The 15,264-nt window shown below is 36.6% G+C and overlaps 1 protein-coding gene and 1 pseudogene across 1 annotated transcript; one reads left to right on the top strand and one right to left on the bottom strand.

The window, feature by feature from the left end:
• Positions 1-3,906: 3,906 nt before the first annotated feature.
• On the bottom strand, positions 3,907-5,515 carry LOC119981823 (annotated as a pseudogene).
• A 1,020-nt stretch (positions 5,516-6,535) lies between these two features.
• On the top strand, positions 6,536-7,939 carry LOC119983129. The gene is made up of 2 exons (XM_038826808.1): positions 6,536-6,858; positions 7,608-7,939. The coding sequence occupies exons 1-2, from the start codon at positions 6,626-6,628 to the stop codon at positions 7,738-7,740; spliced, it is 366 nt and encodes a 121-aa protein (XP_038682736.1). The 5' UTR covers positions 6,536-6,625; the 3' UTR covers positions 7,741-7,939.
• The last annotated feature ends 7,325 nt before the right edge of the window (positions 7,940-15,264 follow it).

The following is a 15,264-nucleotide window of genomic DNA, read 5'->3' as shown; positions in this document are numbered from 1 at the left end:
GGGAAATGATTTGCAATGACACAAATTCACACACATATTTGCTAATTCGGGCATAACGAATCCGAACATAAGTCGGTTTTAGCGCACTTAAGCCAAATCTCCCTACAATCGATTACTAGCCATCTTATTGGTCTAGGTCGGATATTCCTAAATACATTCTAGTCATCTTATTGGTCTAAACATGCATAGGAATTCATGGAGTTCTATGGAGATTAGGATTCATACAAATTGTCACCTAATTAAAGGGAGACACATTCATAATCAAGTGTTTCAAGAAGCATAATCTACTTGACATATTATTGTCTAAGTAAATTCTCCAAACAATTTCATCCAAAAACCTAAAGTGTTGGCCAAACACCACAAGCATGAAGAAATTGCAATCAAACATAGAAACACAAGATTTATACCCAAATCAACTCATATATATGTAAATCAAGTCATAAACAAAGTCATCAAACCCAAGGCTTCATCCTAGCCTTGGCACAAGTGATTTAGTTACACATAATGAGAGAAAAACACAAAAGGAGAGATGAGAAAATCATGAATAAACCCAATTAGTTGAGTAGATCCAAGTTGAGCTGAAGAATCTCTCCTTCTAGCTCCAAGAGTCGCCTCCCCCTCTGCTTTCGCTCCCCAGAAATTCTATTCTGGGTCTAAAAACTCCCGCAGCTCGGACAAATCGCGACTTAAAACAGCCCAGAAAATTACTTTTTACGCCTAGGCGCGTTGTTTTCACGCCTAGGCGCACCACGCCTAGGCATACGCCTAGGCGCACGCCTAGGCGCAATCCTAGGCATGCACAACTTCAAATTCAAGTCCAACTCTCTGGCGGGGCGTGCAGGAGTGATCCTGGGCGTGCACAATTTGTGCGCCTAGGCGCGCCACGCCTAGGCGCGTTACCCCTAGGCACATGATTCAAATGACCATAACTTCTCCATATGACCTCCGATTTGCATGATTTTAGATTCTACGGAAAGCTTGAGATGTCTAGTTTCCAATGCCTTTTGTTGTGCTCGATTCCAATAACGTGACAGAAGGTTATGACTATTTGAACACACGAAGGTCGGTGGACATTTTCTTCAATTCAGCCCTTTTTCCGTCGCTTTTCATCCAAAACGCAATCAACCTATCAAAATACAAATCAACACATAAATACACTCATTATTTATCAAAAGAAAGCTTAAGAGGGGGATATTTCTACCAAAAACAATAGGTATTATCATACCTATCAGTCGCCTACACTTGAAAAAAAAAATAACTCGCCCTCGAGTTATGATTTGACTAAAAAGAGTTGTCTTCACCAATATACTCGTAGATAATGAATCCTTCGAAGTCTTCAAGCCCATTGGTTGATATTGTAGTCTTCCCCTCCAAAGAAACAAGTATTTTGAATAATGCAATTTGTTCAACATACTCATGAATTGAACTCAACGAATTCCATGAAATTATGAGTGTCGAAACTCTTAGTTCTCTACATCAACTCTTTGACAAGATATTTTATGAGAATTAAATCGACGAGTGGATTCCTATGTTCAAAGTACATGTTTTGAATATTGTAATCCGTTGCCAATATATTGTACAAAGTTTGATGAAGATGGAGTATTGTGTGAAGTAAATTCTCATCTAGTCGAAGGAATTGAAATTGATCAAATTTCACAAGCACCTGAGGAACATCCAATTCATGAAGACAATTTTAAAATTGAAGAGTCTGATAATTCTGTGGAGAACAAATCACAACATGATGAGAATTTGGAGGATAAAGGAGCTTTTATCGATGAAAGTCAAGAAGAAATTATTGACTTTGATAAGAGAGTTGTAGAGGACAATGACACTATTGCTCTTGAAAGTCATGTGTTGTCTGAGGAAGATTCAAGTTCAATGAAGAATTATGTGGTTCAAGAATTTCATAATCAGATTATCATTCCTACAAACTGTGAGGTCGAATTTGTTGATTTTATTGGGAGTGGAAAATTTAATTCCTGCTGCACAATTCTGGGGTGGATTACGGGCAACTCCCTCATCACGTCTTCCCACATCTCGCAACAAACCTGCAATTTCATCGAAGCGAGTAGTCAACGCTGCTACTTCAGTCCGCAATTGCTGTACTTCGACAGCACTTGCATTACCACCAGTGTTATCTTGTGCCATCAGGTTAGGGAAAACCTCCTCTGATATCACTTGACGCAACCGGAAGTTGAAAACTCAAAGAGTTTTGGAAAAGAATCAAGATTCTTATTAAAGGCAAAGTAAAAACTGTCTCCAAAATCCTCCTAACGACATATATATATATATATATATATATATATATATATATGAATAAGAAACCTAATAAGTATAGAAAACCGAATACTACTTGGAAACAAATAAAGAAATTCAAAAGAAACTAAAACTCCTCCGTAAACAGAGAAAACGTCACTTTCCGGCCTTGATTAGAACTCTACAGCCAGGTTGTACCCGGACTGCTCTAACTGGATTTCAATTCAGTCCTTAGAAAGATATTAGGGGTCTCATAACTCCAAGCGGATCAAAAGTTACGGCTACTTTTAGATTTATCGTTAAACTGCTAAACTAAACTTCGTTTCTTACACTTTCGACGCTCCAAGCAGTCCAAAAACTCATTCGCAACGGCATCCACGTCACAACATGAGTGTTACAAACAAATCTGCATCTACCATGATCTCCAGAGCACTCTTTCTGTTTCCAATCTTCATGGCTGCGACATCATTTGCTCTTGTAGAGAAGAAAACATACATAGTTCACATGGACAACACAAAGATGATGACCTCGAATCCCCAAAAATGGTACAAAGATTTGATGGATTGCGTCTATGACCTATCAATTGATGATGAAGAAGAACACGACAGAACACCACCCGACCTCCTTTACACCTATGAAAATGCTCTTTCTGGTTTTGCAGCAAAGCTTTCCACCAAACAACTTGAGTCCTTCAAGAAAATGGATGGCTTTCTCTATGCCACTCCTGATAGAAAGCTAAGTGTACACACCACCCACACTCCTCAGTTCCTTGGCCTGAAATCTGGTAAGGGACTATGGAGTGCCCCCAACTTATCTTCCGACGTGGTGATTGGAGTGGTTGATTCTGGAATTTGGCCTGAACAAGCAGTTTCTATGACTCGGGCATGCCTCCAGTGCCTGCTAAATGGAAGGGCGAATGTGAGAAAGGAGAAAGTTTTCACCATCAAATTGTAACAAGAAGCTAATTGGGGCGAGATATTTCTACAAAGGGTTTGATGCAACTCACTGAAAAATTAATCAAACAATTGATTTCCTATCCCCTCGGGATAAACAAGGGCATGGGACACACTGCTTCTAAACCTAGTGACCTCAATTACCCTTCCTTTGCAGTGAATTTTGAAGGTAAAGCAAGAAATGTCAGTTTGACATACAAGCGAACATTGACTAACGTTGGGACACCCAAGAGTAGTTACATGGTGCATCTGAAGGAACCTGATGGAGTAGCTGTAGTTGTAAAGCCTAATATATTGAAGTTCACAAAGTTGGGTCAGAAGTTGAGCTACAAAGTGACCTTTATTGGATACAAAACGTCGAAAATTCCGACATACGGTTCTCTACTGTGGGTGTCCGAAAAATATGAAGTTAGAAGTCCCATTGCAGCAATTTGGCTGGAATATGTGAAATAAGAGTGTCAAAGGAAGTAAGGTTTCCTTGTAATGAAATGAGATTGTAATGTACTGTTAAGAAGTGCTTAATGCACAGTGTGTATTTCTAGCTTGCTATGTTTAGGTCAAAGTAACTGTTGAATTTTGACCATAATGTATAGCTTCTTATCATTTTTGTGTATTTATAGCTTCTTATAATTTTTGCTTAGTAATTTTGTTTTCGTTTTACAACGGGAAAAAAAAAGACTGAAAATAAAGAATATAATCACACGGACTGGTAACGTGCATGCAGAACAAGAGGTATTAAGATATAGAACTGAAGACCAATTACATAATATATGGGCAAATTCATTCGATCATCCATGTAGGGAGAAAGTAATGGTCTGTCTGCAAAGAAGGCCTCCAAGTTCCCAGCGCATGTTTCGTTACATCCTTCAAAGATTCCGGCGTAAGTACTGCAGTATGTGATGTCAGCACAACATTGTCCAATGCAAAGAGCTCCTTAGGAACATCAATGCTCATTCTCAAACACATCCAAACCAGCACCTCCAAGCTCTCCTTGTACCAAAAGCCGCACCATTTCCTTCTCATCAATTATAGGCCCACTGATGCAGATTGCAGATCAATGTTTGGGGTTATCCCCGTTGGTTTGTAATTCTATTCCTATCTTGATTGTGTAAGCACCCTAGTGTTGCATTTACATGTATTAGCAACTATGAATAGGTTGGTGTTTGCTGGAGATTAATTATATTTGGTGGGTTTTGGTCTGATATTGGATATATTGTCTTGATTATGGTACTTAGGAGTGGTTGTAGCGTAGGAACACTTGGGTTATCTTTCATTTGTTTTGAAGTATTGCTGAAAGTGTTATTGATGATGCACATAACCTGTTCGACGAATGTTGTGACCCACTGACACTGCATCACCCACGCCCAATATTAACGATTACTCCATTCTTCCCTAGAGCAGCTAATACTTCCCTTATCAATCATGTGATATGTTTTTTCAGTCAATCCACATCAAACAATAAGGGCATCTCTATTAGCTGCAAGTTCCCGTAGTTCTGGATAAAAGTGGTAGGAAACAAACGGTTTTTTCTTCCTGGAGTTGTAAGATACTTGGCATCCAAAAGCTTCAAGCCTTATAGCAACTAGAGATCCTATGTTTCCTAGTCTGACAATCCCGACTCACTTGCCTCCCAACGTTGAAGTGACGAACATTAAATATATCAAAATGATATATGTCCATAATTTTGGTATCCATAAGTGTCCATAATCTAGGTGGCATGAGGAGAAATGTGGGGAATCATTTTGTATTAGATGGTGTTCCACACTTCTCCTCATGCCACCTAGATTATGGACACTTATGGACATCATAATTTTATGGACATGTAGTGCTTCCGTTAAATATATAATATATTTAATATAAATAAATATAATTTCTTATAGATAATTATAATAATTATAAATTAATAAATATAAAATATTATTAAGAATTCCGTATTTTATTAAGAATTTAATTTATCTTATTAAGAATTTAATTTAATTATATAAATATGTTATTAAGAATTTAATTTATTTTATATAAATATTATTTAAACATAATACAGGTGGGTCCCATCATTTTTAAATAAAAAAGTAATTGTTAACATATGAGATCCACGTGAGTTCTACATTAAAAAAATCCAAAAAAAAAAAAGTATGTCAACCTCTGTCGAAAAAACTTCAAATTGGAGCTTTTTCAACTGGGGTGTTACCGTCCCGTATTGAGGGCGATAACGCCCAGCGGAACGTGCTGCTTGGCACAGCGATTCCGTAAAGCCAAACCGTTAGCGGTGCCGCTTTGGGAACCACCGTGCCAAACAGGCACGACATATCTATCTTCCTTCAAATATGTTTGTCACTTCAACATTGTGCTAAACCCCGACGGCACGCTCACTCGCTTCACCCAATTCCCAACCATCCACGCCAATCCCCATGGAGCTTCTAGAGATGCCATAGTTTTGAAGGATGTTACGATCAATCGCCACAAGAATCTCTGGGCATGGAATATGTGCTCTCAATTAACTAGCGAAGTATCGACCATAGTCGTCTCAGTCAGTTACCGTCTCCCATAAGAGTGTCGGCTATTGGGGCAATACAAAGACGCCGTTGACGAAATTATATGGACGAAACAACAGTTTGTAGAACCTGAAGGTGATGACTGGTTAAGAGATTTTGATGATTCTCCATGGTGTTACCTGGCCGAGTACTTCGCATTGATTTGGGGTAAAATGTGAGTAATATTTTGGCGAGGTTGCATCATTACTTGTTGTATTAACTTCTATTTTTCTATATTCATTCCATACTATTCAAATGTAACCCTAAAGAGCACAATTATCAAAGAAATATGATTAACTCATAAGATATCCATTCAATCCATTCTTATTTAAATTAAAAATATTATTATTATACCCATATGCAATGAGATGGTCCTAATATTCCTATTTTGAAACAATTATATTAAACTTACATTTAGCTCTATTAAAATGTTATTGTTTTGAAATATTAACATTTGACTAACATTTCCTAATAATAATAATAGCATTCACATTTTCACTTAATTATCCCCATCTAGGCGCTAGCTAGAGTGAGTGCTAGACAACGTCTTATATTCCTTACTCCACTCAAATTCTTGTGTACCATTTTTTTTAATGTTAATTCCTATAATGGCTGTAAATTATCTAAAATTATTGGTGTCAGCTTATCACCTAATGCATTTTGGAAAATGACATACATCCATAATATCTAAGGTACATGAGATACATAATCTATGTGGCATGCCTAGTAGATTTTGTCTCACAACACCCTAAAAGTCAAAGACTTCTTTTCCATTTCTCTCACCTACATTCCCGCTTCTCTCTCTTAGGGTTTTCTAAACCCGCTCTTACTCTTTTTCATTCTCTCTCTTCACAGAATCAAAGCAATGGATGATCTATACTCCGTATGAGGTCCGTGATTTTGTTACTCAGTGGCACATCTACTTCGTTCCTTCAAACCACCTGTGTTTATTATGTAAATCTAGATTGTTTGCTTGTTGCTGGTGGAGTTTTTGTCGAAATCGGTAATAGATCTACCTCGTTCCAGCTAACCACTTGTGTTTATTACATAGATCTGGGTTGTTCGCTTGCTATTGGTGGAGTTTTTGTCTCTGACTCTCTGTTGAACTTCTCACATCGGTATGGTGGAGTTTTGATATCAATTTTTATTTTTTATTTTTTATTATTGTTCTTGACGAATGTGTGGGTTGCGCAAACTTCACATATATTGTTATTGTGCCAATGCCTTATTACACTATGCATTATTTAATAGTTATAATGGCAGTGCCTTAATACATTATGCTGGTGCCAGTGTATTTGTGTACCAGATAGTCACTACAAGAAACTGTTAATTTTGTCACGAAAATTAGTGACGGATTTCATTCCGTCACTGATATTTTTTGTTAGTGACGGAATTAGTGACGGTGTTATTAATGATAAATTTGGGACGGATTTAGTGACGGAAATTTTCGTCACTAAAATATTTCATCACTAATTCCGTGACAAATTTTAGCCCGAAATCCCGCCAAATTTAGTGACGGATTAGTGACGTAATTTAGAGACGGATTCATGACGGTAGCATAATTCCGTCACTAATATTAGTGACAACAACATTTCCGTCACTAATTCCGTCACTAAATTTTCTGACAAAAAGGTTCTGCATCAAATGTCTAATCATCAACTTTTTGCTAGTGACGGAAATGTACGTCCGTCACTAATTCCGTCACTAGTTGCTAATTTTTTGCGACGGGAAGAAAGTCATTATAGTATGATAGTGTAATAAAAACAAAGTCATTTTCCTTTCGTAGGTGCTATTATATGACTTATTACATTTTATTAGGAATTTATGTGTTCATCTAACAAATGACTGTTTCAATATTGTTATGCAGTAAAGAGATGGTTTCACTTGATGAAGTTGATAGTCGGATAAATTTGTATCAAATTGATGGTGTTAATGATTGTGTGGAGAATGGTGCTAAGACTGATGGATTGATTGCCCCAATAGTAGGAATGTTATTTTAAGATGTGGTTCATTGTGTTTTATCTTTTTGTTGGCATAATTTTTAGTCGTTATGTCTTTCATTGTGAGACTTTATCAATGGGTATACCCATTTTCTATCAAGTCTTACTGTTATCATGGCAGTGATTTAATACATTATGTTTTTGACAGTGTATTTGGTCCCCAGATGTTATTGCATTACGAAATACCAGTGTATTTGGTTCCCAGATGTTCATGACATTTGACTAACTTGATGTGTTTTTTACTATTAATAGTTATGTACATTCATGTGAGATGTTCATCATTAAATTCATCTAAAAAAATTCCAGGGACATATTAATTGCATATATACTTGATAAGTCCTGAACATTTCATACCAACTAAGTAATAAGGCTTGCTTGCCTTTTAAGAATCTGACAATCAAACAAAAATACATACTGCTTACATGGATAAATTGACATCAAATACATGACTTCCCTTCACCATTACATAACTAGAGATATGCCTTGTTCATCATTTTGACTTTATTGTAGTGGTACGCATCCCATGAATATCCACCATTCATTCATAAAGTTATGAATGTATTTCGCCCTTAGTTGGTAGATATCTGTATTGGTCAGCTTCTTCTTTATGCTCACTTTATTGAATATGTAATCAATTACGTACATGCATATTAAGCCGCAATCTACCTTGTTTTGAAATATTACAAAATAACAAATCAGTGTATTTATATCACTTTTATAACCAAACATATAAACAAAAAAATATAAAAGGACCTACTAATCCCAAAAATATCATTTTTATAACCAAATAATGAGAGAGAAAAAACCAGAGGACATACTAATCCCAAAGACATTACGCATAGTCGCAATGTAGTTAACTTTGCTTTTCCAAACCATATAATTAGTCATCACAAGTCAAATTCACCAATTATGACAGTATGCATTCTGCAAGTGCATTTATTTCACTTTTCTAACCAAACAATGAAATAAAAAAAAAACAAGAGGACATACTAATCTCAACTACATTGCGCATGGTCGCAGTGTAGTTATTTATCTTTTCCAAACCAACCATGAAACAAACTACACTACTAAATCATATAATTAGTCATCACAAGGCAAATTCACCAATTCTGCCAATATGCATTCTGCAATTGTATTTATATCACTTTTCTAACCAAACTATTAAACCAAAAAAAAGATGACAAACTAATTCTAAATACATTATACAAATTGGTAGTGTATTACACATTTGCTCATAATAATAACATAAACCCATCAACAAAGTAACTCAGCCAGTCAAGCCAAAAACATTTTGCGTTGCCCATTAGGCAAAATTTACCAACCCAGCTAACTTAAAGACTCAATACAAATACATTAGACAATATAGAAGTGTAGTTATAGCATTGTCACTACTCACTACCTATAAAAGATCAAGCATGCAAACTAAATTACTAAATACAAATACATTACGCAAGATGGAAGTGTGGTTCTATCATTGTTCATACATTTAAAATTGGTGGTGTAGTTATATCATTGTTCATACCTAACAAATTTGAGCAACCAAGCAATTTCAATTACTGAATACAAATACATTAGGGCAAGATGACAATGTAGTTCTAGCATTTTTCATACCTAAAATTTTTATCAAATGAACAAATTTAAACCCATCAACCAAATAAACTAAAACAATCAAGCCAAATGCATTATTTCATTGGTAGTGTATTTCTATCATTGTTCATTACCTAGGGAAAAAACTCATGACAATGTCGTTCACCTAGCAGCGTAATTTTTTTTTTTATGGAGCAGCGTATTTAAATATATACCATACGAAAAAACAATCAAACCAAGTAAAAAAACAACATCAAAACTCCAGAATTTATTCCATTACTTGAATACCTAAAAAAACAACATAAAAACACCAAATCCATTGTGGAAACACAAATTAAACTCTCAAAGTTCATAACTTTACCTTGTGTGTGGATTGTTTGTCGATCTTAAGACAGCCTCAACAAAACCAAGCCACAAATCGTTCCTTCTTCGCCGGAAATACTAAACACACTATAATCTGATGACGGTTGTAGCAGATTTGTTGATCGTCGGAGTTGGAAAGTAGTCGTCGGAGGTGGCAACAGGCAGAGCAGCTAAGAGAAATTTGGGAGGATTTTAGAAACTTCTCCTATAACGTTTATCGAGGTTTAGAGGGTTTCGTATTGGGAGGAGTAAAACCAGCTTAAATTATTATTAAATCTATACAATTTTGAAATTCAAAAATACACAATCAGCATCTCAAAAGCAAGCCTAATCAGCATGCCATGTCATTTTGTATCCTTATGGATACCAAATCTATGTATACCTGACCGACACCAAAGTGTGTGTGTGTACTTACCCCAAGTGTAGGGTATCATCAAGTAATAAACCGGTGAGTCCGGTATCGATCCACGAGGAAGCAATGCAAATTTGAAGTGAATGATATGCAAATGACTAGCTAACACTAATAAACACAATGAATATCAAATAAAAGCAAGTAAAAGAAATGGGCCGAATGACTCGGTAGCATGAACGATTTTGTAATCAAAGTAAGCACAAATTGGATTTAAAACAATTAATTAAAAACCTAGTCTCTAATCCGTCCCGGTGGCTACTCGGTTCTCATACTCAAGGTATCATTGCAAACACACACAACCATACACAATGCATTGTGTGATACTATCAATCATGCATATGCAAAGAGAATTGGGTTATAAGACTTCAATTCATACATGTAGGCCATCGGGTCTCTTAATCTACGATGAACGCAAAGGGATAAGCACCAAATATTATGGATTAATGTTCCCCCTTGGGGCCTGGCTTGGATAACACCCTAGTTTCACACTCAAAGATCAATTAACCATAACTCTCCCATGCACATTCCTAAATTAACCCAAAACCCCATCATCAATACACATAATTAATAGATATGCAATGAAAAAAACTCAATTAATTAAGGAAATCATGCAATGGGTTTAACAATTCTCAATCGAACACATTAGATGCAATCCCTAGACTAGACAATCCAAGAATACAATCAAATATGTCATTCCCATAGATCCAATCACACAACTATCACGAAATTAAAAGAGAGAAATCGAAGCTACGATTCTTTGAGCATACCTTGAGCAATTGAAACCGAGCACCCACCGTTTGGGACTAGAAACTAGAAAGAGAACTTAGCCACTCATCATAATGGACATAAACATCAATTTTATAGATGAAAATCAATGTCTACACACGAAATCACAAGAAACCAAGAAAAACTTAGAGAGAGAAATAGAGAGAAAAACAATGGAGGCAAGAAGTTGGAGGAGATGAATGAATTGAGAGAGAGTCCCAATCTTAGGGTTTTCTCCTCTTTTACAAGTATAATGACCTATTTACCCTTACAAAGCTTTCTCCCATTGGTTACATTTGAGAGATACCCAAAAACCCAGCTCAATTAATCATTCTCAGAATGCAGAAATCGGGCGACTGTCCGGACGGTTGAAACCTGTGTGGACAATTAAACCCTCTGGTTCCAACTGTCCAGACGGTTGAAATCTGTTTGGACAGTTTGTGCTGATTTTCATTTTTAGCTGTAGCTTCATGATTCTTTCACCTTTTTGCCCTTTGATTCAATTATCCGAACATCCAATGAAGGTGTCCGGACAATTCTTCATCTCTATGAACTTTTCTTCAATCCCGAGAGCTTCTAATTTTGTCGGTTTAATCATATTTTCTGTAAAACCAATGAAAGACAATCATAAGAGTAAAACTAACTTATTTAAACACAATTACATTACTTAAGATACTAGAACTCCCTAATTAGATGGTATTAGGATCTCAAAATAGAGGTCCGGTCACACCCCCCAACTTAGACGTTGCTAGTCCCTAGCAATGCAAACACTACCTAAAACTAAAAACCTAACTCACTGACGTAGGAATCACGGTTGCATTTAGCATATGCAACAAGCCTTTAAACCCCTAGGTCACCCTAGTGGACGAGTTGTAGTCTCGTGAGGGCTTATCAGAGCGATACCCACAAACACTTGCCAAGGGATCCACCATTATTTTGAAAGCACCATAAATGATTCTTAAGTTCTCACATGTAAGAAATAGAGCTAATCCCTCAATTCCCCTGCTTAGTCAAAGACATGCAAAATCTTTGGAAAATCGATCTCAATCCCCTTAAAAATGACCAAGAACATTTTATACTATAAAAATATATGTGCAATCAAGCAAGACAACTCAACACATTAACACAAGTAAAACCTTGTTATGAACCCTTTTGGTGTTCATAAATCCCCAATCCCAAATGTACACAAAAACATAAAAACATTGTGGTAAGTGAATGACTTACACAATTGAATTAAATGTATGTGTTTATAAAAGATAATTTGGATGGACATAGCTTTGAGAAAGAAATCACCTACAAGAGAAATTAATGCATTCACCAACTCACTTGCTTACCTTGGATCAAATTCATCAAAAGGTTAAATGGTTTGTAATGTGGCTAAGGGACAAGGTAGGAAGAATTTGGAACTAGGTAACAAGTTGCAAGGTTAAGTTCAAACATGTGAGCTAAATTCTCATTTTGTCACCCCTTCCATTGCACCACAAATCCAAACACTTCTCATCCTTTACACACAAAGGATTAACTTTATTGCATACACCTCTTTTTGATGTTTTTCTTCTCTTTTCTATGCTATTTTTTTTCTTTTCTTCTTCTTCTTTCTTTTTTCTTTTTTTTTTTTTTTTTTTTTCTCTTCTCGAAAATGAACAACAGCTCATACTCAACCTTGCAACCAAAGGTGGGAAGTATTTAAGGAAGTGGTTCACACAAGGCTTGTAAGTGAACTAAAAAGGCTTAAAGAAATTTAGGCTTATAATCACTCACAAATGAATAGGCTAGGCTCAAATCTCTCAACCTAATGAATCATTCAATCCTAAGTTCACAAGCAAGTGGCAAATATAAAAATCACACTTCTCAGTAATCAAATGTAATGGGTGCAAAGCTATTGAAGAACACGCGCATAAGATGTCAAATGAATATCAATGAAAAACATCACCCGAAACCCAATGTGTATCAATGAAGAATGGCTCAAAAGAATGAGAAGGGATAAAAGGTAGTTTTTCAGGCAAAAGAATCCAAAAACGCAGTCATACAAATGCTTCAATGCCAAGATGTCTACTTAACTACACAATTTTTCTATCAAACTAGGTCCCAATCATCCCAAGAAAGATTGATTATAATTATCCCACTCAATTGCATATATCAACTTCACATAAAAAATCAAGAAACCTACTCTACACTTGCACGTTTGAAAAAGAATAATAAATTAACGTTCAAATTGGTAATGAATCCCAAAAGCATCTACCCTTCCCCTCCTAAAGTCCATCTAGCATGTATGAACAACAACGCACAACACAATAGGATAGAGGGTAGGAAATCATATCATACTCTTCAAAAGTGGTCGGAATCATGAGAAACGAAGCATATCCTGAAAAAATTAATACCAACCACACTATCCAAGCATGACACAACAAGTCCCTTTTTTTTTTTTTTTTTTTACATTTTCAAATTTTTGATATTCACAAAACCACACCAAAATAAAGCAAGTTTCACAATGAATTCACAATTCCCTCACCCCCCAACTTAAATGAGACATTGTCCCCAATGTCAAGAATGAAAAACAAGGCAAGAACAAATTGTGAAATGCATTGTGAACATACAAAAACACACCAAAATTAAGGGTAAGAAAATCACAACGTAACACACAACCATGTCACAATTCTCACCCTCCAACTTCAATGAGTACACAAGGCGCGAAAATTGTGAAATGGATTGTGAACATACAAGACACACACAAAAATTGAAATCAAACCAAAACTAATCACAACAATACTATGGTACAAGGGTGGAGTCTCCCACAACTAGGTGGGGGTGGGATCCTTTAGATCCCGGGGAACAACCAAATTATCAAAGTTCTCCATGAATGGTATCACGCATTGGTCATTCACCTTAAACACCTTCCCTCCACTAGTGTCCTCAAAATCACTACTTCCATGTTGAGGAACATGGCGAACATCTAAAGGTCCATTCTCCTTGGTCCTCAAATCTCCGGGAAAAAATTGCACCCGAGATTTGGGCCGCCACACTTTCGTAACTTTTCCAATAATTTTTTGCACAAAGCGACGTTTAGGAGACTTTTTCACTCCACTTACTAAAGGGTTTCTTTCCGGTCTTGGTGGATGCAATTGGGATGATTCAACTCTAAGTGTAGGAGGCTCTAATTCCTCAATACCATCTTTCTCACGCAAAGGTTGACTAACTTTTGCACCCAATGCTAGCACACTTTCAACCGGATCATTTGCAAGGGTTAACTCCAAATTATCCTCAACATGGGCATGGAGAAAATCTACATCCCTTATATCCTCACACTCACCCACAACCTTAGTCACACTAAAAATATTCATCTCCATGGTCATATTCCCAAAAGAAAGTTGTAGCACCCCACTCCTACAATTGATTAAGGCATTGGAAGTTGCTAGGAATGGCCGACCTAAAATGACCGGAATAGAAGTGCTAAAGCTAGTGGAAGGTTGAGTATCTAACACAATGAAATCCACGGGATAGTAAAAATTGTCCACTTGTACTAACACATCTTCAACAATACCCCGAGGAACCCTAATAGATCGATCGGCTAATTGTAGGGTAATCCTAGTGGGTTTCAATTCACCTAACCCCAATTTTTGATAGATTGTGTACGGAAGGAGATTCACACTTGCTCCCAAGTCTAACAATGCTTGCTCTACCCTATGGTTCCCTATGACACATGAGATAGTAGGGCAACCGGGGTCTTTGTACTTAGGGAGGGTGTTGGTTTGAATAATGGAGCTTGCTTGCTCCGCTAGAAAAGCTTTCTCCTTAACATTTAATTTCCTCTTCACCGTACACAAATCCTTAAGAAACTTGGCATAAGAAGGTATTTGCTTAATGGCATCTAGAAGAGGTATGTTGATCTTAACTTGTCTAAATAGCTCAAACATCTCCTTATGCAATGCCTCATTGGTGCTCTTTCTTAGCCTTTGGGGAAAGGGTGGTTTGGGGATGTACTCACTCTCCTTGTTAGGCTTTACCTTATCCTCTCTTGATTGTCTCTCACTTTCTTCTACTTGGTCTCTTTGTTTCTTGACTCTCTTTTCACCAAGCAAAATTTTCTCATTTTCACTCTTCTCTTCCTCTCTCTCTTTCACACCATCACCAAAGTCTTGCACCACATCATTTTCATCACAATTCTCAAAAGGTATAGGTCTATCCACAACTCTTCCATTCCTTAAAGTAAGGATGGATTGTACTTGCTCATGTCCACTAACCTCCCCACTCCCACTACATGAATTTATCAAATTGGTTTGCTTGGAAGGATTAGGGTAAGGTTGAGCCGGAAATATTCCTTTTTCATAGGTGGTGAGAGCTTGTGTGACCTTTGTCATTTGACTCCTAATATCCTCAATGGCCCTATTGGTTTGTTC

This window comes from Tripterygium wilfordii, chromosome 17 (assembly GCF_013401445.1).
Source record: "Tripterygium wilfordii isolate XIE 37 chromosome 17, ASM1340144v1, whole genome shotgun sequence".
NCBI lineage: Eukaryota > Viridiplantae > Streptophyta > Magnoliopsida > Celastrales > Celastraceae > Tripterygium > Tripterygium wilfordii.
The sequence above is the reverse complement of the archived record's forward strand: the minus strand, read 5'-3'. Positions and strand labels throughout refer to the sequence as shown.